Source organism: Bacillus rossius, chromosome 1, assembly GCF_032445375.1.
Source record: "Bacillus rossius redtenbacheri isolate Brsri chromosome 1, Brsri_v3, whole genome shotgun sequence".
In the NCBI taxonomy this organism is placed as follows: domain Eukaryota; kingdom Metazoa; phylum Arthropoda; class Insecta; order Phasmatodea; family Bacillidae; genus Bacillus; species Bacillus rossius.
The window spans coordinates 105,873,568-105,899,753 of NC_086330.1; the positions used below are offsets into that span (position 1 = coordinate 105,873,568).

General features: G+C 40.7%; 1 protein-coding gene across 1 annotated transcript; it reads right to left on the minus strand.

Annotated features, from left to right (window-relative positions):
- Positions 1–501: 501 nt before the first annotated feature.
- Positions 502–24,376, minus strand: LOC134541522 (dimethyladenosine transferase 1, mitochondrial). The gene is made up of 5 exons (XM_063385035.1): positions 23,506–24,376; positions 21,987–22,183; positions 7,336–7,493; positions 5,900–6,053; positions 502–969 (listed from the first exon to the last, which is right to left on the minus strand). Exons 1-5 carry the CDS (start codon positions 23,773–23,775, stop codon positions 708–710), a joined length of 1,041 nt encoding a protein of 346 aa, XP_063241105.1. The 5' UTR covers positions 23,776–24,376; the 3' UTR covers positions 502–707.
- Between the last annotated feature and the right edge of the window lie 1,810 nt (positions 24,377–26,186).

Here is a 26,186-nt window from a genome sequence, read left to right on the forward strand (position 1 = left end):
ATGGCGTAGGTAGAAACTTGCATTAGACATAACATTTGTAAAGTCACAGTTCTCATTTCAGTGTAACTGTTATGATATTTATAATCACCACCGTGAGATAAGACATTTTCTCCCAGCGGTCTATAAAAGATTGTAAAAAGGTGAGACTTTTTTACTTCAGTTAATCCGTTTACCACTTAGTTGTTAGCCATACCTACGTAGTACATAGTATAAAACTCAACAGAAAATTTGGTTGTTAAAGTGAAAAAGGTAGCAGACAGGTAAAAGGATGAGTTTTGCACCACACAGCAAGCATGGCAGCTGCCTTCCACGATTGTAGTGAACTCAAAACCAGTTATGTTAATGTATCAAACGAAACCTCTCTATTTGCTTTGTCACACGAGCCAAGGATGCATGACATATGTCGCAGAAACACTTGACATTATTCTTTAAAATTCAGGTGAGAAAAGACTGAAAACTGAATAAAATAGGAGACATAATAAATACAATTCACAACCAAACTTGTCATTCTATTGGACTGGTTAAACAAATTAACTTTATTTTTTTTGTATACAATATTTTTTTTGAAAAACAAATTCAATCCAGAGATTAAAACTGATAAAAAAAATTATCAACAAAGATATCAACGAAATCTATACGTACCTACAGTAATCACTTTTGCAGTTTAAGTATCTACAGCAATTGAAACTCATGTGCTCCACACGCAACTACAACACACTCGACACACCTTGAGTCTCTAGAGGCTGCCCTTCTTCCAGCTGCCCCTCCTCGTCAAACGAATCCTTCTTGCTGCTCCGAGAGTTGTACCTGAAGAGCCTGGGGTCGCGCAGACAGATGCTCTCGTACGCCGAGCACAGTCGGCCAAACTCACCCACCGTCAGCTGGAACGGACGAGCTCGCGGGTCGACGTCCGCCAGCCGGTACATCTCCAATCCCAGGCTCTCCCGCAAGACGACGGGAAACAAGGTCCTGAATCGGAGCGATACATTCGAAAGAGCTGACAAACTACAGTTGCAGATCTATAACTATTTATGTCTCCACTTTGTATATTACATACAAAAAAATTACATGTTGTACAGATTAATAACCAACTTTAAAGATTAGTCTAATCTCCGAATCTTCAACAACTGCATATTCTCTGGCACTTCAATAGCTAGGTAATTTGTATGTATTTAAACCTTATATCTTATTCCTTAGATAATGTGTTAACATTGTATTCTTTTGTTGTTATTTTATATCATTATTTGAAATATTAGACATTGCATGAGAAAATGTTGTCTTATTTTCTTTTGTCCATGTGTTATTTTGTCGTTGTTTTAGTTGTCGTGTCCCAATGTATTTTTGTATTCATCTTTAATTTTACTGTAATATTTCACTTAACATGAGTAGGTTTTATTTTCATATGTTTATGTGGCATCTTGTATCTTGTATTGTTAGTATGTGGTGCCTGTCATCTAGGTGGTGCCTGCATGCATGTGTTGCCTCCCTTGTTGATAGTGCCTGCCAGTATATAGTGCCTACCTTACATTACAGTCTTGTGTTTTGTTTATTGTATGTTTGTATTTGGGTCGTGCCTATCATTAAAGTTAACTTGCTTAACTGTTGATAGGCAAGTAACAAATGTAATACAAAATATTCCGGCATGCTATGGTTCCACACATTCTGCAATCCGCCACCAATCGAACAGTTCGCCTCAGTGGATTCCATCTGTTGACTTGGCTGCCAGGTGACATTACTGTAGAGCCGGTGGTTTTAGTTCGCTCAAGTTTATCCTCACTGTCTGTTTACATTTCAGTAGTGTTTTTTCTGGTTTTACTGGTACATTTCCATAGTGATTATTTTTAAGAAGACCTACGCTCATCAGTATTTTTATTAGTATTGAGTCAAATCCTAATTTTCTCGTATCCAACTTACAAATTAGAATTCCAGAGTTCCTCAAATATACTTCTCGAATCCAAATCTAGGTTTCAAATGTCAAAAATAAAATAATGCACAATAAATGAAAAATTATAACTATTATGATGAAACATTGTACCCTTTAAATGGTTGTTTCACAAACTAAGTTTCCCAAATCAATACATTTAGTAATTAAATTCATTTAATTATATCATAAATTCACAATATATTAAGGAATAGTAACAAAATAGGTACCGTATGAAGAAAACAATTAACCTAGTAACTTCAGAGGTTATCAGTGATGTATTTTTTTAAATACTTTATTTTCTCTAATATTTTTCTTTGAATATTTTACCTCAAATATTGATCCTTCGATTACTAAGGATTTTATGGTATTTGAGAATTTGATTATCCCATCCCTAATTTTTATATCTATACGGCAAATTGTTTTTAATATCATTGTATTGTATATTAATTTTTATTTGATATTCATTCTAAAACTATTTTTGACGCTTGATTCTCCGAAAAAATCTTGCATTCAGCATAGCCATCCATGGTCGCAAACATAGTGGATTAAATTTCTTTCATTTAACTATAAAACATTTGTCTTTAAAACAGCATCATCACACTGTGTGGATGTCTTAGCATGAAAAGGTTACTTCCTGGTACCTCACTGTAAGATAGCAACATTTTACAATCCATTTGAACAAGACTTCTCAAGTTGTAAAACTGTTTTTTTTTTTACATCACAAAGCCATGTTGTTATAAATGGCTATAATGTACATATATTATTATCAACATGGTTGCAGTTTACAGTAGGGAACAATCTATTGCACATAATGCTCAATCTTTGTATAGAATAAAAAAGGGGTGTTTGCTGCATTGCATAAAATAACAGATTATAATTTGAGATGCTACTCAAACCAAGAAGTAAAAAGAGTTATAAAATTTAAGTGTGCCATTAACTTTCAAACAAACCTCATTACACTTTGTTCGGTGTAATTGTGTTTGATTTTATTTGAAATGTGAGGACAATAGTTCAAAGGAACAATTATAAATGTAGACACGACATGGTAACACATGTAACTATACCTGTTGACAACAAAACAAGGTGGATCTGAACATACCTTATTTGTTATAAGAAGACAATGCACTCCCTAATTTTAGTGAATTACTGCAAGCAGAGCAAACATTTCTACTTGTATGTGAACACTTTAGGAATCTCATCAAGAGTTCCTTTGCACTTCCCAATATTTGGGAACATACTCAGTAACATTATAATAGTAGCAGCTCAAGAAATTTAAATATGTTCCTTAATGTTTTCTCTTTTTGATATAATTACTTAAATTTTTTTTTGTGATTTCAAATTATTTGCAATCCAGGTTGTGTGTTCTAAAATAAAATGCCTTTGTGATATAGCTTAAAAGCACGTAAGATTTAAAGTTTCGATTTTTTTTTTTTTTTTACTTTTTAATTTTTACTTTTTGGCAAGTTCTGTAACATTTTAGAAACATATGTAAAATTTAGAAAACTTAATTCACAAAACATTCCATAGGTTTTTCAGTATTCCAAAATTATTGATTAAACAAATTTTCATATTCCATGCAGCTAAAATGTTTTATATTTGATACATCCAGTCTTGTCACAGAATTTTTAAAACATTCTCACTCAAGAAGACTGGCTTGGCTACAAACCTGAACATGGTGTGAGGCAGGTAAGTAGGCTCTGTACTGTGCTACTAGTGAAAACTGTTTTGAATAGCATACCCATTTTGTCCCGTAGGCTAAGAATTAATTAAGTCTATTTGCCCCTTGAGATATGGCTTGCAGTTATAAAGAAATGTTTCATGCAAAATATTTTGGTAACAGAATATGAACATTTTGCCCTTCAACCCCTATTTTTTCCAATGGCAGTAATAATACATTTTATGTTATTTTTATATAAAATCTTTAGATAATATTAAGGAGGATTGCAATAATTTAGAACAAACTTTATACTATGACTACTAAGAGTTATGAATATTGTTTTGTCTTTTAAACACTATATTTCACCCCCTGTAGTAATAAACGGTTGTATTAAAACTTAGTTTGGACCAAGGTTAAAGATATATACTTAAAAGATTTGCAATAAGTTTGAATGGATTTGATTGTGTACATAGAAAGGAAGTTATGAATTTTTTTGTCCTTCAAACCCTGTTTCTTCCAACCCTTGCAGTAATAATGGTTCATCTTACGAAAAATTATTGCACACAAAAGTTTTAGGTAAAATTCAGAAAGTTTATAACAATTAAAATGGATTTGATAGTGTGCCTAATAAGGGAGTTTTTTTTTCCTTCTTCGCCCTAGTTTTTTCCAACCCTAGCACTAATGGTTGTATCAAAAACTGTTTCAAACAAATTTTTTAGATAATATTTATAAGATTTACAAACAATTCAAAAGGATTTTTACAGTATACAACTGTACATGGTAATGCAGTTATGAATTATTTTGTATTTCACCCCTTTTTTTTCAACCCTTAGTAGAAGGGTTTGTCTTATCAAAAATTGTTTCACAAATAAAGTTTTAAATTATATTTAGAAGGTTCACAATAAACTGTAACAGATTTGTTAGTATACCTACAAAGAGAGTAATGAATCTTTTTTCTCCGTGAACCCCTGTTTTTCCCACTCCTTGAAGTTATGTTTCATTATATCAAAAAATGATTTAGACAAAAATATCTCACGATATATAATAACTTCATATATTATACTTGTCATGTTAAGGGAGTTATAGTGATTTTTTTTTTAAATAACTCCATTTTTACCCCTATAGTCCAATTTCAGCCTTGATGTTCCATTTATATATTTTATGTATCATTGAAAGTGATGATAGAGCGTGGGTTCTCACAGATGAAAAATATTATATAGTTGATTTGAGGATACCTTTTGACTGAAATAAAATAGCTTGGGAAAATTTGTTATTGTTTTTTATTTTTATAAATTGTATTTATTCAATAAAATTGTGCATTATTCAAAAAATATGAAACACCACACTGCCATAGTGACGACATACGATGCACACAGTGATGTCCTCAGAATCATAGGTACAGTCACTAGGGACAAGATTTTATGTGTTTATTTTTAGGTCCTGTTATAAGATAGTTTGTGGGTTTTGCTGGACACCCTAATTTATAAATCTTGTTGCAGCTGTGTTTACAGACCTGTGATTGGCTTCACTGCGGCTGGTAGAACATACTGTCCGCTCCCCCTCCTCCCTGGCCCAAACCGAACAAAAGCCTCCCCTAAAGGAATATACAGCAGGTTATTAAGGCTTTATTTTACCTATTGTTAAGACTCCGTTTCTGTGGTAGGATACATGCCACCCCCCCCCCCCCCCACACACACACACACCCACACACACAAACACACAAAATTAGGAACACCATATATAAATATACATTATGCTTACAATAAAATCATAACATTGATTATGTGAAACTATAAAAATAATAATCATAAAATAAAATGTTCACCATATTCTATATAAACACAATAATATAGCATAAATTTACACTCTGATTCAAGTCATCCTACAATAAAAATTATAATTTTTTTTACCTTTGAAAGAATTGAAAAACAATTTTTTGCTAGTTTTTGCAACTCTATTGCAAATTTAAAACATTAAAACATATAAAAAATATATATAATTGGTTCTTTCTGTAAATTTATTTTTATAGCTGCCTTGCATTTGTTGTTGGTTCACAAATTTTCTCACCAGATACGCACAGATTTTTTTTTAATCTGTAAAAGGTCACACAAGTGTTCATTAATATAAACACTCGCATAACATTTTACCGCAGTTAGATAAATTATTAGAAAATATTTGTTGAGAAACTTTTGAGATGAAACGTAAATTACGAGACAACTAACAGAATGAATTTCCAGGAAAAGCCCTCAAATAACAATCATGACAAGAATATGAAATAATGAGAGACCAGGCCACTGAGATGAACCAGTTCTACTTACTCTGCCCCACGGATGCTGTACTTCTGCCTGAAGCTAAAGATGCAGCGCACTACTTTTTCCACCATTGTGAAAGGTAGCGGGATAATGGGCTCAATCTTTGGTTCAAAATGGACAACACCAACATCCACATCTGGTTTTGGGACAAACGCTGATCCTGCAATGATAATACACAAATAATTGAAACCTAACATAAATGAAGATGTATGATATGAATAACTAAGAATAATCAACCTCCCAATACTGATATTACCAATTTTATTACAAAAAAATTAAAATAAAGAAAAAAAGTCAACATTTTAAACCCATATTAAACATAAAAATTATCTTCAAAATTATATGTAAGTAGGCCCAATTCTAAACCATTGAAATTTTTAAACAACAGATAAATGTATAACTAAACCTCAGCACACTTAGGTATAGGTTTAGCTACAGTCGCATGCCTACTTATGTAATTTTGCAAGAAGAGTGTGTCAAAAAGTAAGAATATATGCTATGATTTTGAACTACATATTGTAAAGATAATGGCCAAGCTGCTTTGCTTGGTGCAAAATAAAATAAAATCAATACAAAACACCAATCTGATTATTATCAGATAAATAGTAGGGAAAAAGTATTTCTCAAACACACATAACATAAAAACTGAAATCAGTATATAATGAAAAAAAAATTACAGGAATTATAACTTGTTGCATCAACCATGATAATTTATATTTATTGCATAACATATTGTTATTCAAAAACAAGGTACTTCACAAAAATTATTAATTCATGTAACAAAGTTTCAAATTGGTTTTTAAAAAAAGGAGATTTCGATATTATTTTTATTTTTTATGTAATCTTATTTATTCATAAAGATAGCAGAATTTTCAACAAATATGACATTTACTTGTTCAATGATACAGTGTCAATTTGATTCATACATGATGCACTGTTACAATATAATGAATTGTAATAAGCATGTCTAACTACTGGGAAATATAAAAATAAATCAGCAAGTATATTTGCATTTGTAAACTGTTCCAATTTCATACTGTAAAAATTAGTTACTAATAACAGTTGCAACACACAAAAAAAAAATTCCTATCTATTTAGTACATACATTTTGTTATTAACTCCACGCTAAATAATTTACATTTATTAAATTTAATATATTAAAAGATTACATTTTTAAAATCTGGGTTGAATTTTGATTTAATATGCTGATTAATTTCAAGATTTTTTGCTGCATTTCTGTGTTTTATGGTGTATTAACTTTTATTTTGGTGTTATATATATGGTTTACTGACATTCTTTTTGGTGTTATTTCGGCTTTATCATAATTCACCATATTATCTTGTCCCTACGTATCACAGAATGTGACAAACCATAGAATGCTGGACTGAAGACCTTTCGCTGTAATTGAAACTAATTACAAACGATGCCGACAAACACCTCACCTGGGATGGTGAACACATGCTGCACATTGCACCAATTCTGGCACATCACCGACAGTCTACAGCGCTGCGGGGAGGTGACAGGGGCAGTCATTCGCTCTGCAACCTCTTTTTGAAAAGTCAAGGTCATCGGGACACGACCATATGACCAAGCGTTTCCCCTGCAAACAGCAAAGTGTTTTCCAAATACAAGTCAATAACCAATACAATTATGTTGCTTGGCTTCTGGGTTGCAGTCATGTAGCAGTTTGTTAACCTACAGAGGTAGGTAACTGCTATCCTGATGATGAGGCCTGTAAAGTCGACCAAAGTGTTAGTAAAATCTTTGCCATTAACGCGGTTTCAACCCAAAAGTCAAGAAACTCCATGGCTGTGAAAGCCTGCAATCCTAACTAACAGAAAAAAACTATTCAGATTAATGAACTGATTTTAATGCAGTGGTTGGTAAATAAAAAATACGGTACCTATTATATAAAGAAAATGTGCTGTAGGCAACATTTTTTTTTTTACAAAAACTCTTACATATTTATCAACAAGAAAATACTATGTAAGGGACTTGCTAAATTAATAGATATATGTATTCAAGTTTACTCATATACATTGCTTCACTACAAATTAACCATTTCAGCATGTTCATATCCTGTTCACAAATGATTGGTGAAATACCAAAAAAAAAAATCATGAAATTTAATACATACAGTACTGTCTGCTAATAAAAGTACACAAACACATTTCTCCAAACATATTACAATGAAAGGTCTTTAATGCAGAAATTTAGGACCATGGCCATGACAGAGTAGCGATTTTACTGGAGTATTGGACGTCAATTTAGTTTAACGGGAATACCACAGGAAAATAAACATAAGGTACACTAGCATTTTATAACAATTTACAACATTTACAACAATTTACAATTAGTTGCTCTATGGAAAGAAAAAACAGAGATGAGCATTGGTCTTCAAAAATATTATTTTGGAAATGTACCAGTGAAATGTAATGCGCTAGGAAACAAAAACACTGTACTCAAATTAAAACCAATAGTAAGGATAAACTCTGAGCCAACTAAAAACAGCAGCAGCACAGTAATGTGACCTGGCGGCCAAGGTCAACGCTGGAAATACCTCAACGTGAGAGGCTCGATTGGTGCCGATTACAGAATCTGCCGAACAACAGAATGCCGGATCAAAGACTTTTCACTGTACTTTGGAAGTACTTTAACTTCGAAAATAGGTTTTTTTTTTTTATATTTACATTAATCTTGCCACCCTAAGTTAATACTAGTTGTTAATAATCATTTACTATATGTGAATTGCACTAGTTAGTATAGTTAGTACAGAAAACTTTTACGAATGCCATACAATTTTAGTTCAAACCTTAAATGTATGTTTGATCCTCTTCTAATTTCTTCTTTGATTTGGTACTCCATTAAGTTCACTATTCATTATGTTTTAGTCTATCCACTGCTGTGAGCTTTGGAAATACAATGTCTCTAAATGCCTTTCTAACTCAATTTGAATTAACCTGTTACAATAACGATTCCCTTAATAAATAAGTCTGATAACACCACATTCATAGTCAAGGTGGGAACTAAAACCTTCCCCACCAGTTTTAAAAAATCTAATGTGGTACTTCTTCGACACATGAGTTGGCACTATGTATCTTTGTTGATGAAAGTAGTAACGTAGGTGTGATTTAAAATTGTACATGATTTTTTTTCTTTTTGACAATTTTATTTGTTGACATATAAATGACAGCGAGGCCATTAGAGATCTGGGATATGGCAAGTAGTAAGGACCCATCCCAACAATTTCCTGGAGTGATACACGAAAACCATTGAAAACTGAAATCACGATGAGCAGACCGATTCAAATACCTCTGGAATGCGAGTGTTATACCGCACTCTATTTGTACACTACAGTACATGCTAAGGTTCTAACTAGATAATCACTTGGTAGATTCCATTAAGCAAGGATGTATTTGTGTTGGTGAGACATGATGATAAGTGCGACACTTGCTGGTGCCTCTCATATTGCCTCTAAGCGTGGGGAAACTATGAGATTTGAGTTATAACAATGACATTATGTGGCAGATAAATGAAGATAAAGGTGTAATCAAGTCCGTTGAGTGCTTTCAAGAATCTGTTCTAGGTGTTTCATGTCTGGTAATTACTTTGAAAACAGATATTTTAGTTATTGAAGTGAAAACTTCTTTTGCCGCATTGAGCAATTTTTGGTAGGGGCAAAACATGGGTTCGCGTCACCGACATGCTAGTGACGTGTCGCATCACCAACATGCTGTAGTAGCAGTAAGCTAAGTTAAATTGACCACGTTGAACAATTTTCTTGTGTTTAATTATTTACTTAGTGAATGTTGATTATTTGTGGATTTAAGTTCATAGTTTGATTTTTCAAGGATAAACCTTCATTTATTCTAATTTTAAAGTTATAGGTTTTTCAGTTTATTTGTATTTTCCAAGGAAATTTTAACGTTATTGTGTGGAAGGTACATATTGAGAGTATTGGCTATTTTTTTGTAGGTAGTTAAGTTGAGGTTATGTTTTTTGTTTTGTTTATTTATTTAAGTAGTGAATTTCTTCAAATGTCAGATTATTGATTAAGAGAGGTAATGTTGATTATTTGTGGATTTAAGTTCATTTATTTCCAGTAATAAAACTTAATTTCTTCTCATTTTAAAGTTATTATAGGTAGGGGCAAAACTTATGGGTTCGCATCATCGACATGCTAGTCATATAATAGCAAAATCATTTTCTTACGTACAATTGACGTAGAAACGGTGTCATATTACATGCTTAAAAATAAATTTTTAAGTTTTCACTTTTGACAAGTCCCCATGACTGCCTTTTTTTTTACTCTTTTAAAAACTTTAAAAACGAAATACGAAAACACAACTACTCATCCGCCCTCAGTGCATTCTTAAATGCTTTTTGTAAACAGACACCACTCAGATATCGTGAGCATTTTTCAAATAATGTTTTTTATGAAGTTCTGCACACTATGTGTGCCCAGGTAGGCAAGGCCTTTAATTAGCTTTGCACTGAACATGCTCCACCGTCATAATTAGAATCAGCACCCAATACAGCAAAAGCTTGTGGCATTACAGACCCTCTGTCCCCTTGTAGAGAAGAAGCTGAATATTTAATTTTTTATGATAGCCTACTGCAATATTCCTATATTTGTTTAGTAAGTTCATAAAAAGAGGCTGGGTTGTTGTTTGTGACACTTCAATGAGATACTTGTTTTTGATAATTAATTTTGTATTTTGCCTAGATATTTGCTATTGGTTTAGTTAGTTATTGCGTAGTAAATATGTTTCAAGCTCTAAGTTTGGTCACTTATATTTGCCATCACCTGGGGTCTTGAACTCGATACCCGGGGTGAGCCTAGTAGTTACTGGTGTCTCTGTTGAGGTGTTTGTTCTCCGGGAGGGCGCCAGGCTAGTCTTAAAGCGTCTAGCCGTTGTTGTAGTGGGTCATCGGCCCCAGCGTGCACTACTAAGCTCCTAGGCTATATGGTGTCTGAACACAATGAACACACGCACGTAATTACTTGACGGTTTTTGAACGAAGGGGAAACGCGGGGAACGGCACGTCCGTCCTAGTTGATGACTCGTTGTCGACTGCCGTTGACCGCGGCTGGCCTAAGAGGGGGGGGGGGGCAGCGTCAGCCTGCATAGGCTAGGCTAGGGGTACGGTCTCGCAGCGGGGTAAGGTACTGGCGGGGTGGAGACCGGGCTTCACTGTCACAGGCGGTACGACGTCAAACGCCCCCCCCCTGGAGAAGCCCGGTCTTTCCCCGCGATAGGTACCCCGCAGCATGGTCGCACCCCTAGCATTGGCAGCAGGTCCAAGCTGGAGGCGCTTGGGGTGGCAGCAGCTGGTAGGGCCCACGCTCTGCTCACAGGTCATCCCGCTGTGTGCACCCAGGGGCTGCATCAGCAAACCGGACACCCCGGATTGTTCCCAGGTGGTAGTCTGCAAGGTATCCCGGTGGCCGTCTGACCCGTTGGGGCCGTCCGGTCAGGTTTTCATGTTGGCGGAGGTCAGTTTGGGTGGCCGACGTGGTCTCTTCACTTCCTGGAATCCCGGGTGATGCCGGACCACTCGAGCTATGGTTGGTTTGGTCCTCCTCTGGTTCCATTGCGGGTGGTGCCAGCACGTGGTCGCTGCTCCTATCAGGTGCGGTGTCTGCGCCTGTGAACAGCCTTGTTCGCATTTGTCGCTGAATTTGTCGCTGTGGGGTCATTGGCTCATCGAGGCCATTATCATCCAGGTGACACGGGTGCTGGGTTGGCCGGCGGGGCTGTTCGTTAGCCTCGTCATTCGGCTCGATCACATGGACAGTGAAGTGGGCATCCTCCAGGGATGCCAGGTGGCCCCAGGCTCCCCGGGTCAGTGACACAGGTGCATCGGGGTCAGTCTCGTACGGTTCGGTCACGACCGGTGGTGTACTTAGTGCCTCGTCTGCATCGAATGTCGTTTCATCCGCCGAGACATCAGTGATAATTACTCGTGGTAATTGTTTGCGTCTGAACCGTCGGCGTGAGACTTGCCCACCGTTCTGGTCCTCGTCCCCCTCACCCTCAGGGGTGGTTGGATCGTCCAGTTCTCTCCTGGGTGCTGGGTGCTCTGGTGGAGTCAGTGTTACAGGCGATTCTGGGAGCCTGTCTCCTGGGAGTGTGGCAAGGCGCAGGTCATCACGATGAATCTTCTTCACCCGCCGTCCACCTAAGCGCACGAGGTATGTGGTCTGGCCCAGGCGTCTCTGTACCATGTAGGGGCCTCCCCAGCGGGGGGCCAATCCTGCACAGTAATTACGTGGTGTGGCCGACAGGGGATGGACACGCACAAACACTTGGTCTCCTGCTTGTACGGTGGGTGGCGTGCGGTTCGTCGTTGGTGTTATTTCCATCGCATAGATTTTTTGCTGTTGGCGTGCTTCTTCGTGTGTGGCTGTGCGGCGGCGGTCTCGCTCTTCCGGTCCTTCTGTCGGGTGTGGTACTCCATGCGTGGCCCATTCACCGGGCAGGGGTAGATTGTGTCCCTGAACCATCTCGGCGGGTGTTCTACCAGTTGCCGCATTCACCCGACGGCGCATGCAGAACAGGGCATCTGAAATGTGCTTGTCCCACTGCGCATGGTCTGAGCTGAGGTGTATGCGCATCTGCGCCTTCAGCTCCTGGTTGCGGCGTTCGGTGGGGTTTGCCCGCGGATGGTATGCGGGTGTGGTGTGGTGCTGTATTTGGTGGTCGTCGCACCAAGTCCTCCACTGTCGGCCCAAGAACTGGCTGCCATTGTCGGAGAGGGCTGACTGCGGGTAGCCCCAGCGCGGCAAGAACTCTTGTGCCAGGATCTTGGTGATGGTGGCGGCTCGCACATTTCGACAGGGATAGGCCTCCGTCCACCGGGTGAACAGGTCAGTTACTACAAGCAAGAACCTGTTCCCCCTCGGTGTTCGTGGATATGGGCCCATCACATCCAGGGCTATTGTCTGGAAGGCTGTAGTGGGTTCCCGTGGCCGCTGCTGCTCCTCCCCATCTCGCCGTCGTGCCTTCCGTGATTGACAGACTTGACATTCGCGCACGTACTCGCGTACATCGCTGGTGACCCCGGGCCAGTGGTAATATTGGCAAACAGCCCGCTTCGTCTGGTCGGTGCCAGGATGGCCGGCTAGGTCGTGGTCATGGTAGAACCGTAGTACAGCTTCCCGGGCTTCAGGTGGTACGTACATCTTCCAGTCCACTTGGTGTCCAGGTGTACGGCACCACACGGTCCCGTCTCGTACACACCAGGTGTCATGTTCCCCCATCGTCGCCTGTTGGCGCCGTCGATCGGCCTCTGGTGACGTCCCTTGGGCTTCCAAAACTCGGTGGTGGACATCGGCTGCTGTACTCGGTGGTACGTTGTCTTCCTGGGCATCAGCTGTAATCCGCGTGCATGTTGCATCTGGTTGGGCTTGCCTGTTTTGGTGGCTGGGTGGCAGCATATCCTCCCAGTCTTCATGGTCGGCTAGCTCGCTGTTCTCGTCTGGCTCGCGAGACAGAAGGTCGGGCAGCTGGTTGTCTGTTCCGGGGACGTGTTCGACTTCAAAGTCAAAAGATTGCAGGAACAATGCCCACCGGATCAGCTTGCCCTTCCTCCCCTGCATGGTGTGCAGCCAGGTCAGGCACCTGTTGTCGGTGCGGAGCGTGAATGGTTTTCCTTCCAGGTGCGGGCGGTACTTCTTCACGGCCCACACGACAGCCAGGCACTCCTGCTCGTTACTGTGGTAACGACACTCTGCCGAGCCGAACTTCGCACTCGCATAGTCGATGACTTGTCGGTCTCCATTCTGGTCCAGATGGAATAGCACAGCTCCCACCCCTAGTGCACTGGCATCGGTTTGCAGGTACAGGCGGCGCTCTGGGTCCACCCGTGCCAGTGTATGGCAGCTCGTGAATGCAGCCTTAATGTGGTCAAAGGCATTTTGTGCGATCGCATCCCACCTGTAGCGCAACCGTGGTGACAAAAGGTCTGTGAGTGGAACAATGATATTTGAAAAGTTCGGTATATAGCTCCTTAACCAGTTAACGAGTCCCACGAAACGTTGTAGCTGTTTGCGGGTCCTCGGCACCTCAGCCTCCGCGATTTTCCGCAGGTGGACTGGTTGTGGGCTGTTGCCTGCCGCATCCACCAAGTGCCCTAAGAACTCGACTTCCAGTGCTCCGATATGACACTTGGCTGGGGCTGCTGTTAGGTGATGTGTCGCGAGCCGCTCTAGGACGAGGGCAAGGTGGCGGATGTGGTCCTCCCATGTCTCGGAAAACACGATGACATCATCGAGGTAGGCTATGGCAATCTGTCCCAAATACCCCTCTAGCACCCGTGTCATCATCTCCTGGAAGGTAGCTGGCGCGCACTTTAAGCCGAATGGCATGGCCCTGAATTGGAAGCGCCGCCCATCTGGTGTTGTAAAAGCAGTTTTACCTCGGTCCCCAGGCCGTATGGGCACCTGCCAATAGCCAGCCTTGAGGTCAAGCGTGCTGAACACTTTGGCTCGTCCTAGGCCTGCGATGGCGGCCTCGACACTGATCTGGGGTGGAGGTGAGCTGATGGTGATGGCGTTCAGGGGCCGGAAGTCCACACAAAAACGCAGCGAGCCGTCCTTTTTCGGGGCCAACACCACACATGAATTATAATAGCTATTGGAGGGCTCGATGACGCCATCCCGTAACATTTCTGATACCTGCTCTCTGATGGCATTCTGCTCTCGGAAGCCATATCCCCTGGGTGGTTCATGAATAGGTTGATCATGCATGGTTGGGATACGATGCTCCGCCACTGTGGTGCGTTGCAGGGGGTTGGCGAGTGCAAACACATCCTGCCTCTCTTGCAGCACCTTTTCCACAGCTGCCTGATGCTGCGGGGGTACATCGTGATGCAGTTGCGCCAGTGTAAGCGGTTCGCGAGGTGGTTCGGGTGCGAACCCCGTGGCATACACTGTGTATCGCTCCCGGGTTCCCACGTGGACTCGTGCAGCCTTCAGCTCCACCACAGCATCATGCTCTGCTAGCCAGGGCTGTCCTAATACGAGGTCCTCATGCAGGTCCTCCACAACAAGTGCAAGAACTGTGGTTGACATTTCCCGAAGGCTTACCTGGAGTTCGGCTTGACCCACTGTCATCCCTGGCCGTGTAGTGGTCGCAAGGCGCAGCTCGGCGCGGTGGGGTTGGAGTGCTCCCGGGGGTACCAGGCTTGGGGCGACAAACACATGGCTCGCACCTGTGTCGACCAGTGCCGCCGTCGGCTGGCCATTCACCTCCACCGGGATGCGCAGCAGGTGGTCGTGTGGCCGGAACAGTTGGCCCAGCGTCGGTGTGGTACCTGGCATCATCCCGATAGGTGGTGGTTCAGGGGGCTTTGAGGGCATTGGCCCTGTGGCCGGTGATGCCGTTGGTAAGGATGGTGCCAGTAGCACTGCTGGTGGTGTGGCTGGTGGTGCCAAGAGTAAGGTTGCAGCAGGTGGTGCCCTGGCTGAGGTTGCGGCAGGTGGTGCCGAGAAGGGAGTTGCGGCAGGTGGTGCCGAGAAGGGAGTTGCGGCAGGTGGTGCCGAGAAGGGAGTTGCGGCAGGTGGTGCCGAGAAGGGAGTTGCGGCAGGTGGTGCCGAGAAGGGAGTTGCGGCAGGTGGTGCCGAGAAGGGAGTTGCGGCAGGTTGTGCCGAGAAGGGAGTTGCGGCAGGTGGTGGCGAGAAGGGAGTTGCGGCAGGTGGTGCCGAGAAGGGAGTTGCGGCAGGTGGTGCCGAGAAAGGAGTTGCGGCAGGTGGTGCCGAGAAGGGAGTTGCGGCAGGTGGTGTCGAGAAGGGAGTTGCGGCAGGTGGTGCCGAGAAGGGAGTTGCGGCAGGTGGTGCCGAGAAGGGAGTTGCGGCAGGTTGTGCCGAGAAGGGAGTTGCGGCAGGTGGTGGCGAGAAGGGAGTTGCGGCAGGTGGTGCCGAGAAGGGAGTTGCGGCAGGTGGTGCCGAGAAGGGAGTTGCGGCAGGTGGTGCCGAGAAGGGAGTTGCAGCAGGTGGTGTCGAGAAGGGAGTTGCGGCAGGTGGTGCCGAGAAGGGAGTTGCGGCAGGTGGTGCCGAGACGGGAGTTGCGGCAGGTGGTGTCGAGAAGGGAGTTGCGGCAGGTGGTGCCATTCTCGCGGGGGGTGGGCCCCTCAGTCCCGCACCCCCGGTGGTCCATTTCCCGACTGTGGCACGGTCTGCTGCTGGCGTGGTGGTGGGGGAAGTGGGCATTCACTGTGTCAGTGATATGCTCCAGTGGCGCAACCCCGTTGGCACTGAGGTGGCCGCTCATGGTTGCGTTGCGACTGGTTGTCCCGGCGGCCTGGCTGCGTGGTGCTCTGGCGTGACGCCAGTGCATCCTCGATGGCCCGCTGCCGCCTGGGTGATGGTTGAGGCTCACTCGGCCTGGCTTGGTGGTTGGTCACTGGTGCGCCCGGTAACGCTAGGCTGTGGTACCCCCGTTCTGTCATTGATGGGTTTCGGTGCCACACCATCTGGAGGTTTCTTTCAGTGGCCACTGCCTGTTGCACATAGTCTTCAACCGAGGTGTGTCGGTAGCAGCGGAGGAAGGGCTGAAGCTCATCACGCAGCAGGGTGGTGACAGTCGGCAGCGCTGCCGTTGGTTCTGTTTTCGGCATGATCCGCCGAAACAGCTGCAGTTTGTGGGCGACAAACTGCTCCACTGGTTCCCCGTCTCGCTGTTGTCTCCCGTAGAATTGGGAGGTACACTGTACCACCGCCTCTCCTGTGTCAAAACGCTGCATGAACTTGGTGGTGAACTCCAGCCACAGCATTCCGAACTGGCCCCAGAGGCTCCACCAGTGACGTGCCACGCCCCGCAGCTGCTCACTCGCACGTTCTGACCATTCATCAGGTGGTATTCCCGCCCTCGCTAGGCGCACCTCGCATTGCCGTAGAAACTCGCCCGGGTTCTCCTGCGGCAGTCCACTGAACTCCGGTAGTGTTGCTCTACCCGTGTTCGTCACCATTCGCGGTGCCCCCCATGTGGCGCTCAGGTCGGTCAGCGATGTGTGTTCCCGTGCCTGCCTTGACTTCTGCTCACGCTGTGCGCAGTTTGCACACTCTGTTGTTTCTATTTTATCTGATGGGTTCCCCGTGGCGGTGTGCGTGATTGGTGCTATGGTCACTAGGGCAGGCGGTGTAGTTGGTGGTAGCCCCGCTTCATCCTTCCCTGGCCACACAGGATTCGATTGTATTTCCCATGTGGACTTTACTGTTTCCCGCTTGATCGGGAATTTTAAGGTGTCGGGTGCGCATCGGCATGTGTTATGCCACGGTAGTGTCTCTGTTAATAGGTCCATGCCCCTAGGTAGGTAGCAGTTTGCACAGACTGTGGTTGAAATGTGTGGTAACATTTTACCTGTGAGCAATTGTGTTGTTGTCACTGGTAGGTGTCAGTTGATTTGGTGTAGCTAATATAATTTAGAAGGATTAGATCACGTAAAAATTTTTACCAATATAAAATAAATTCACACATAATGTCCGGTGATGTTTGGTGTAGTCGGGATGAGGACTCGTGCGCGCGCACAAGAGGGAGGGGTGGTGCGGTAGGCCGCTGCCCGGACGACCGCACAAAGAGTAGAGCGATAACTTCGGCTGGTGGGAGAAGCAGGGTGGGCCGTAAAGGAGTGGTCGGGGTATGACGCGGGGGGAGGGGTGTGGGCAGCTGCCCGGAAGGTCGCACAAAGAGAAGAGCGTTAGCTCCGGCTGTCGGAAGGGGGAGGTCGGTCTCGCTCCTTTGGAATGTCCAGAAGTGAAAGGGAGGGGGTTTGTTCGCTGTCCTGGTCGCGCCTGCCTGTCTAACCCCAATTCCTTCACACGCACGAGACGGCCGTTTCACGCTCACTGGTTTCCTTGGTGTAGGCGGATCGCGGAAAAACACTGGAATTATTCATTTTTGTCACACGCATGGGCGCCAAATGCCATCACCTGGGGTCTTGAACTCGATACCCTGGGTGAGCCTAGTAGTTACTGGTGTCTCTGTTGAGGTGTTTGTTCTCCGGGAGGGCGCCAGGCTAGTCTCAAAGCGTCTAGCCGTTGTTGTGGTGGGTCGTCGGCCCCAGCGTGCACTACTAAGCTCCTAGGCTATATGGTGTCTGAACACAATGAACACACACACGTAATTACTTGGTTTTTGAACGAAGGGGAAACGCGGGGAACGGCACGTCCGTCCTAGTTGATGACTCGTTGTCGACTGCCGTTGACCGCGGCTGGCCTAAGAGGGGGGGGGGGGGGAGCAGCGTCAGCCTGCATAGGCTAGGCTAGGGGTACGGTTCGCAGCGGGGTAAGGTACTGGCGGGGTGGAGACCGGGCTTCACTGTCACAGGCGGTACGACGTCAAATTAACATGTGTATAAATTACTTTTCTACATCTGAAGTCAAGTGCAGTATTTCAAGTTCTCCATAAATTCATGAACATAATAGCTTGGAAAAAAAGACTGGGGTGCAACACCCTGGCACCAACTCAAGAAACAGAGTTATTTCTTGTCATTTCTTAGAACTCATGACCTGGAAAATCCAGCATGTATGTTTGTGACTGCGCAGCTATTAAATCACTAGAGTCAAATGTTTGCTAGATGCTATTTCAGCAGCTAATCACAACAAACCATGCCGTGGTGGAAAGTTTCGCCCCAGAAACTTATAGAACAGTTTCGTATTTGTTAATATAAAGGAGCTGTTCTTGAAAGTGGAAGGTATGGTTTATTACCACATAAGATAATGTTTACTGTGATTAATCAGCTGGCCCACAGGGCTGCCTCACCCTGTTTCACCTTTGTAGGGGAAGGTAGCTGTGTTGTCCAACCAGTTGTCGCTCGATTGTTGAATCGGCAGGTCGGATCATCGAAAGCTCATGAACGATCATGAAGTAAATGTCGGATGGATAATTTAACACCTGTTGGTCAGGCCAGGTCGGAGTTTTTAACCATTTTTTGTCAGAATTTTCAGCTTGAATAGTTATATATTCGACCTAAGCAGTTGCATAGGCTCATGGCAATGATGATCACCGGAGAGACAAAACATGTCTTGCAGTTTTAACTGAGGAATTAGATTGAGTTTTTTTTATCGAAGTTATACTTCTTTAGGCGCATTATGAAAAAATGATGAGAGTGAAATTTTAAGATACGCGCGCATCACTGTAACACAAAATTAACAGGTTGAAGCTGCCTGCTAAACCACTCATTAAGTCTCGAAAAAAAGCTACCAACAAAATAGAAATAGAATTTCTATTAGTCGCGAATGTTGGCACGCTCGCCGCCTCTGATCACTGTTTTCATATTTATAATAATTATTAATCCACATGTATCTAGTTTCTACATTCACAACACGTGTTTTAGTTTCATACATGTGCAAATTATATATGCGCTAATAAATTATATTCAGTAGTGATTTAAATTGAATATTTTGATTAATATTATTTACTATTCGTAAATATTAGTAAAAAAATTGTGCCTTTATACTTTTTCAAGTGCTCCAATATAATTGAGGATAACTATCCGTATGTATTATTTATTGATATAAATTAAAATATTATTATTTAATATAATCAATACTAAATATTATTAAATTATTAATGTTAAATATTTATAATTGGTTATTTATTATATACAAAATAAAGAAATAAATTTAATAAAATATTTAATAAAAACTTTGTGATAAAAATTAGAATTGAACATCAAATTAAAATATTAATTTTTAATACTTATTATTAAATTGAATAAATAAAAAATATTAATAAAAATAAATGAACAAATTAAATGAAAACTTTTTGATATGAATGAAAAGTGAATATTAAATTAAGAAAATAATAAATATTTAAAAAAAATAAACCTAAATTAATTTTTTTAAATTTATTATTAAATATATTTATTTTCTTTTAAATATTAAATAATCAATAATAAATATTTAAAATTAAGAATCTTATAATATTTAGTACTAGTTATGTCATATATATTTATTATTCTCTAAATTTTATTTATTTAATTTTTCAAATTTAAACTGAACTTTATTGACTGCGTTGACTATCTTTTACCAGCTCTTTTATTATTTTTTGTAATTAATTATTTGCATGCAATTAAAAACTATTTTTTAATGATGCCAAAGAAGTATAACTTCTCACGCGCGTACATAAGTACATGCACCCATTTTTTTTGTAACTGAGCCATAAGCTGGTATGTACAAAAGTCATGAGAACTTGTAACATAAGTTGGCTACCATGTTTTTGCTAAGAATCATAAAACTAAACAATTTAAAAAAATTCCTACTAATAACTCACCCTAACTTTTAGTGGTATCAACCTCAAAATTCAAATTATTTTATTGAAATGAAATTTCTTTGGGCATGATGAGAGCAAAATTTCACGGTCGTATTTCAATGCAACATATTCGTGAAACAATGTTGTGAAACATTTCTGAAGCTAAAAGGACAGAGAATAGGTTGCAGATGGTGCAGAGAACTTGTCAGCCCTCACTCCCTAGAACGGGTTCCAAGTGGTAGTGTGTGACTCAGGTTGAACCCTGCCATGCTGCAGGGATAGGCGGATCACAGCGGTAGGGACCGCCTGCACCTGACGCCACCCGACTTTGGGGAGAATTTGAGCAAAAGGCAACACAACGGGGTTTGAGCTTATTGTTGTGCACCGTGCCACGGGACATATTCGCAAAAAAAAAATGTTTTTTTTTTCATGTACGTACATAAGTATTATTTTAATTAGGGCCTACTTGTGTAAATCAGTATTGTTAAACAGTGTTATATATGAGTATTGTGTTAGCCATGTAACTAAATATATTTTTCTGGTATAATGCTTTCGATGCTTTGGTTTAACATGGTAATTATTTGTCACAAATTATTATTTGATTAACTAAATCACACTATATTATAAGTAATTAATTATGAACCCACGAGCGTGTAAATGTACTAAGTGCAACTAAGAATATGATAGTTTAAAAGTTAAAACAAATACTTGTATGGAATATTAACTTATTTTTTCATTATGTGGCAACATGGTTAAATGTAATGAATTACTGTGAAATAGGTGTGTGTTGTTTAGTTTTCGCGTCACGGAGTAGCGGACATGTCATTGTTAATTCTATTATCAATGCCTATGACTGCATTGCAGTATGTCTATTTAGCCTATTGGCAGAATCTGTTACACTAAAAATCAATGATAAGGTGATATTTGCAGAACTACAAAATCAGTCTATTAGAATGCTCAATTACATCTAACCTATACATAATATAAAAAATTAATACAAAACTAATTTATTATAATCAATCCTAGCTTTGATATTTACTGAACAAATTTTCTTCATGTGTGAGTATTTCTACAGTAATATTTATTGTTAATTAATATTGATTGACCAAGAATTTATATCCTGAGCTGTTATTTTGGAGTAATAATTTTATTGATTCATGTTTATTTATTTATTTATATTTTAACCAAAATTTCTAATAAATACAAAATGTTGTTTTTAAATACTTTAAAAGAAATGAAAGCCAAAAAACCCTGCACTATGTTATATTGTTATTAAATTGTATAAATGGTTTTGCTGAGTAATACTAAGTAACATTATAAATGTGGTTGAGAATAAAAATTATCGAAGTTGATTTACTTTTTAAAATGTGTATTATTTTTAGTTATAATTGATTTCATGCTATATATAGTAGGGGGCCTAAAAATTTTAATATAATATATTTAATGGTATGATTATTTCAACAGTGAGAAATATTTATTATTCATTAATCGTTATTGATTGATCAATAATTATTGATATCCTGAGCATTTATTTGGAGTGAGTAATGATTTTGTAAGTCATGTTTATTTAGAAAATTGTCTTCTTTCTCTCTATCTCTCTCTGCTATTTTACCCCTTATGATATACTTATGAGTCAAGGTTTGAATTGCCACAGAAGTTTCACTTCTATCACATGTAGGTACTGAGTTATACATGCCCTTTTATTTATTGTAATGTTCAGGTGTGCTTCAAATGTCTGACAACTTCTACTGTCAGGCTGTCTTGCCAAGCCAACCTTGACAGAATCTCACTCAACCTTATTAATTTATACCAGCCATATATCACTGGGAGCTACTCACTTGTCAGCTATGGCGTGCAGCCAGCGGATGATAAGCGGAGTTGAAACGCTGAATGGCAGGTTCCCAATGAGGTGAATGTTTGGTGTATGACTTTCCCAATCCAACCTCATCTCCTCGGGAAACATTTTCTCCATATTGAAGCTTAACACATCCCCGATTATCACATCCATCTTGCCGTCAGTCGCTTCTGTTAAAAGCTGTTTTCAAAAAATATAAATAATCCTTCAGTAACAGGCCTATAGGTTAATTACTTTCACTTACAAGCCATAGAAGGTTAATAGGCTACAGAAGGTGATACGGAAGTTTTACTACATAGAAGAACCTTAGTGTTCAAAAAGAGGATTTTTGGAATTTTATTTATGAATAGCCATGATGCTACAAAATTAACCTTAAATAAAATTACGAATCAGCATTGTGAAGCTGAACTAAAACTTGTTCTTGCAAACAGTCACAAGTCCTGTGTCTATGTTTCACTTAGGCCAAGACAGGTGTATCACAAATCCATGAATCTTCCCATAAGCTCTCATAGGTACCACTTTTGTCCCTGCCACTTTCTCAAGCTCCTAATCCCACCCAGACCACATCAAGAATAAGTGCCAGAGTATTTTGGTAAATTTTTTTACAGGGCAGCTTTAGCATAAATAAAGTATTAACAAAATTCCAAAAATGGTGGTTTTTAGTACTATAGACATTCCTTGGTTTACCCTAAATCAGTGCTAATTAATTCTTACTGGTTTCTGAGAAATTACCATTTATAGGTTACATTAGGTAGCCTGCTCATTGATATAGCTGCTGCAATTTTGTTAGTGGAAAGTAAATAAAAATAAAATGTGAGTCCCTACCATGAAACCCAACCCAAGCATGAACCCTTGACAGAGATGTATTTTAGCAGTATGAAGGCACAGAGCGTTGATTAGTTATGTGTGATATATGCACATGGATAGCATGTATCCTGTGTATAAAAAAGAATTATTATGTTTGATACATGTAATTATAATTACTTTCTTACATCAGGTTATGTGCTATCGCACATAAGATGGTGCTTTGTGCCTCCCTCTGCTAAAAAAAAGCCTTGTCAAGGGTTGACAGTTTGTGTTTGGATGCACAGTAGGCACTTGTGTATGTTTTTGTTTATTATATTACTTACCTTTCACTGCATCACAAAATCCAGACACAAAATGTGTGCGTACTTATACATCAAGAGCCACATGATAAAGTTGATACGCTCAGTTCAAGCACAATGGTGGTGGCTGTATCACTGCAAAGGCTACCTAATGTAACCTATAAACTATAATTTCTCAGAAACCAGAAGGAATTTTGAAATGCTGTTTTCAGGTTAAAGAGAGGAACATCTTTAGAGTTTGAAAAAAATTATGTTCTGAATTTTATTATTTTAGACAGAAAAGACACAACGTAAGGAAATTACTTTTGAAATAAAATATATTTATAACTATATAGTAACATTAATGTATATTTTTATGATAACAATCTCTATAGCCCTTATATCGGCTAGATTTACCTCAAGCATTGGGATAAAGCGACGATCCTTTTCAATGACCACAACCTTCTCAGGATTCCTTCCCAGGATGGCGCGTGTGATTCCTCCAGGACCTGGTCCCACCTCACACACATGACCGTCCTTAATTCTGCCAGCTGCTCTCACAATCTTGTCAATCAAACGTTGATCCATTAAAAAATTCTGAGATAACTGTCGCAGTGCCCGTAAACGATAGAGGCGTATGAGGTCTCTAATTGAGGGCAGAGGTGGCAAACGTAAACGTGAAGACATAATTACAAAGTTTTCAAGGATTAAAATAGTTGATGCAATATTACTTCCACTTGGTGTTCTGAACTGATGACAAAACACAAATAAATTTACTAGATACTGAAAACACTACCTAATATGTTTACTTAGAAACAGTCTCTGGCTCATTAAAATCATCCAGAAATACCTCTTGTTTAACAGAGACCATAGAATACACGTATATACCAAGGACCGCACCACCAAGCATGCAACCGGTTATAATATTGTTACGTCTCATACGTTTTAGTTTCTGAGCTCTTTCCAAATTGATTTTTTCCATCAATTTCATATAATCAACAGCCGTGTTTTTCAGATTTGCTTTATCTTTCACCAAATTTACTTCTTGCATACGATCCTTGTCTGCCATCACAGAGTTTCATAAAACAATGATACAATATATTAATTAACAGTTAATTTGATATACACTCGCAATAACACTCAATATAATAAACAATTATTATTTTTTTTTTTTTTACAAAATGACATAGGCACAAGAAATACCAATACCAGTAAACATTAGTGAATCTCCAAAGTTAGGTTATGTTATTTTAGTTCTGCTTTTATCAGAGATAAGTAAATTGACTAGATGGAACATAAACACGTCGTTTTGAAGAGGGATTTGAAGTAAGCATAGAAAGGTAATGGGGAAGGTCTGCCATATTGCTTAGTGAATAACATCGTTGATTTCGGCATTTGAATACATTGCGAGTAGTAGAAAGTTTGTTAATTTATGTATCGTTAATTTGGTTTTTAAGTATTGTAGGTAAATCTGTTGTAATTTCTCAAAAATTCAAAAGTTTGGTTGTTTAAGAAGTAGAATGTGTGATTTTGAACCAGTGTGACAATCTATAACGCATGATAAATTAATATGTTATGGCATCGCGTGTTGGGTATGGTTAACTGTTGGATGGATTCATTGCTAAAGATCGAGATATTAGTGTGGGCAATGGCTACCCTGAATTGTTGGCTGGGGAGGAGGATTCAAGGTTGAAGGCAAAGTTTGAATTTATGGATACGTAAACGAATAGAAAGCATTCAGTTACCTTTCTTTGTTTAAACTACATCAGAGTTAGGTAGGAAATGATGGAACTGATTATTGATGTTGAAGGGGTAATTATCTCGACTAGTCCCTCTTCCTTAAGAAAAAAAAAGAAAAAATCGGCAATACTTATATTTCGTGCTACAAAATTTCCTCTATCTAACACATTTGGTGGAGATAAGAAATTCCAACTCGTTTAGGAGATGTCACTGTTTATGATGTGCCGGAAATTAGGCATTTCGACACGATTTGTTTTAAATTTTTACTATAATTTTAAATTATTTTTGGAAATTTTATTTGCTCTATAATTCGGATACTAAAGGGCGATGTACACTTTGTTAGTCTGGTGTACTCCCCTAAGATAAACTTTGTGCCAGTAGTCTGAAGCACCTTTCCCAGAGAAGTATCTGATATTTTGCAGATCTAATCCTTTGTTGGCAGCTCGCTTAAAATTTCCCTCGCTTACAGGCACGTCCCAGTCCTGTAACATTACTTCACTTCATGACTAAAACCGCCTACAGCAGCTCTGGACGAGCTGTTACCATTTCTCAGAGGCAAGCTGACCATAGCCTTTACTGTCACGAACACGTATTAGGTTCACTCTCCTGGAAGCACGTCATGGACACTTGTTCCCAGCGTCGTTGCGTTCCCCCCCCCCCTCTAGAGTTCTAAGAATTCGCCTAAGACCAATGACTGGCCATACACCCCAGCAGACAGCAACCGTCTCCAAGGATGCCTCGCATAAAAAATATGTGTGCCAAGATGGACCACCCCACGACACCTAGCGGCAAATTCGCGAACCTCCCAGCCAACTTATCCAGTAGGCCGCCAGAGTGTAGCACTAGACTGCGCCCTTTAACCCTTGGTTTAAGCAGACGCCTTGGGCGAGTCGATTCTTATTTTTTATTTCAGAAACCTCCCAACAGGTAGCGCTAAAGTCGGCCAGTGCTACCAACTTCGAGACTTCAGTCAGAGTTTTTTTATGACGCCCTCTCGGGGAACTTCGGGACCTTTCGGTCCGGACTCCCAGCCTCCTCCCCACCACTTTTGATTCAAGATTTACTTTTAATTACGAGACGCGGTTCTCCGCGGGACACTTCGCGCCGCGACTGCAGACGGTCCGTTTGATTATCGGCGAGTCGACGAGACACTGCAAGACTTCCGTCCAGCCGCAACCGACTATGTAGTTGCCTAAATAAGGGATGCTATCCCTATAATCTTTTCAAGTAGTTTAGTCCGTCTGCGTAGTACAAAATGTAATAGTTATTTTTCTTTTAATTTTTTTTTTGAAATGAAGAAATCAACCGCGCCCAGCCGCGTAATCGCGGGATCCAGTTCCTGGCTGGTGACACATCTG

Bases quoted from the DNA above. Each gene is read 5' to 3' on its own strand.
- LOC134541522 (XM_063385035.1), bottom strand. From the start codon at position 23,775: ATGTCTTCACGTTTACGTTTGCCACCTCTGCCCTCAATTAGAGACCTC. The intron at 6,054-7,335 runs GTGAGGTGTTTG...TTATCATTGCAG, and splicing joins GCATGTGTTCACCATCCCAG to GATCAGCGTTTGTCCCAAAA. The intron at 970-5,899 runs GTAAGTAGAACT...GCTCCGATTCAG, and splicing joins TACAGCATCCGTGGGGCAGA to GACCTTGTTTCCCGTCGTCT.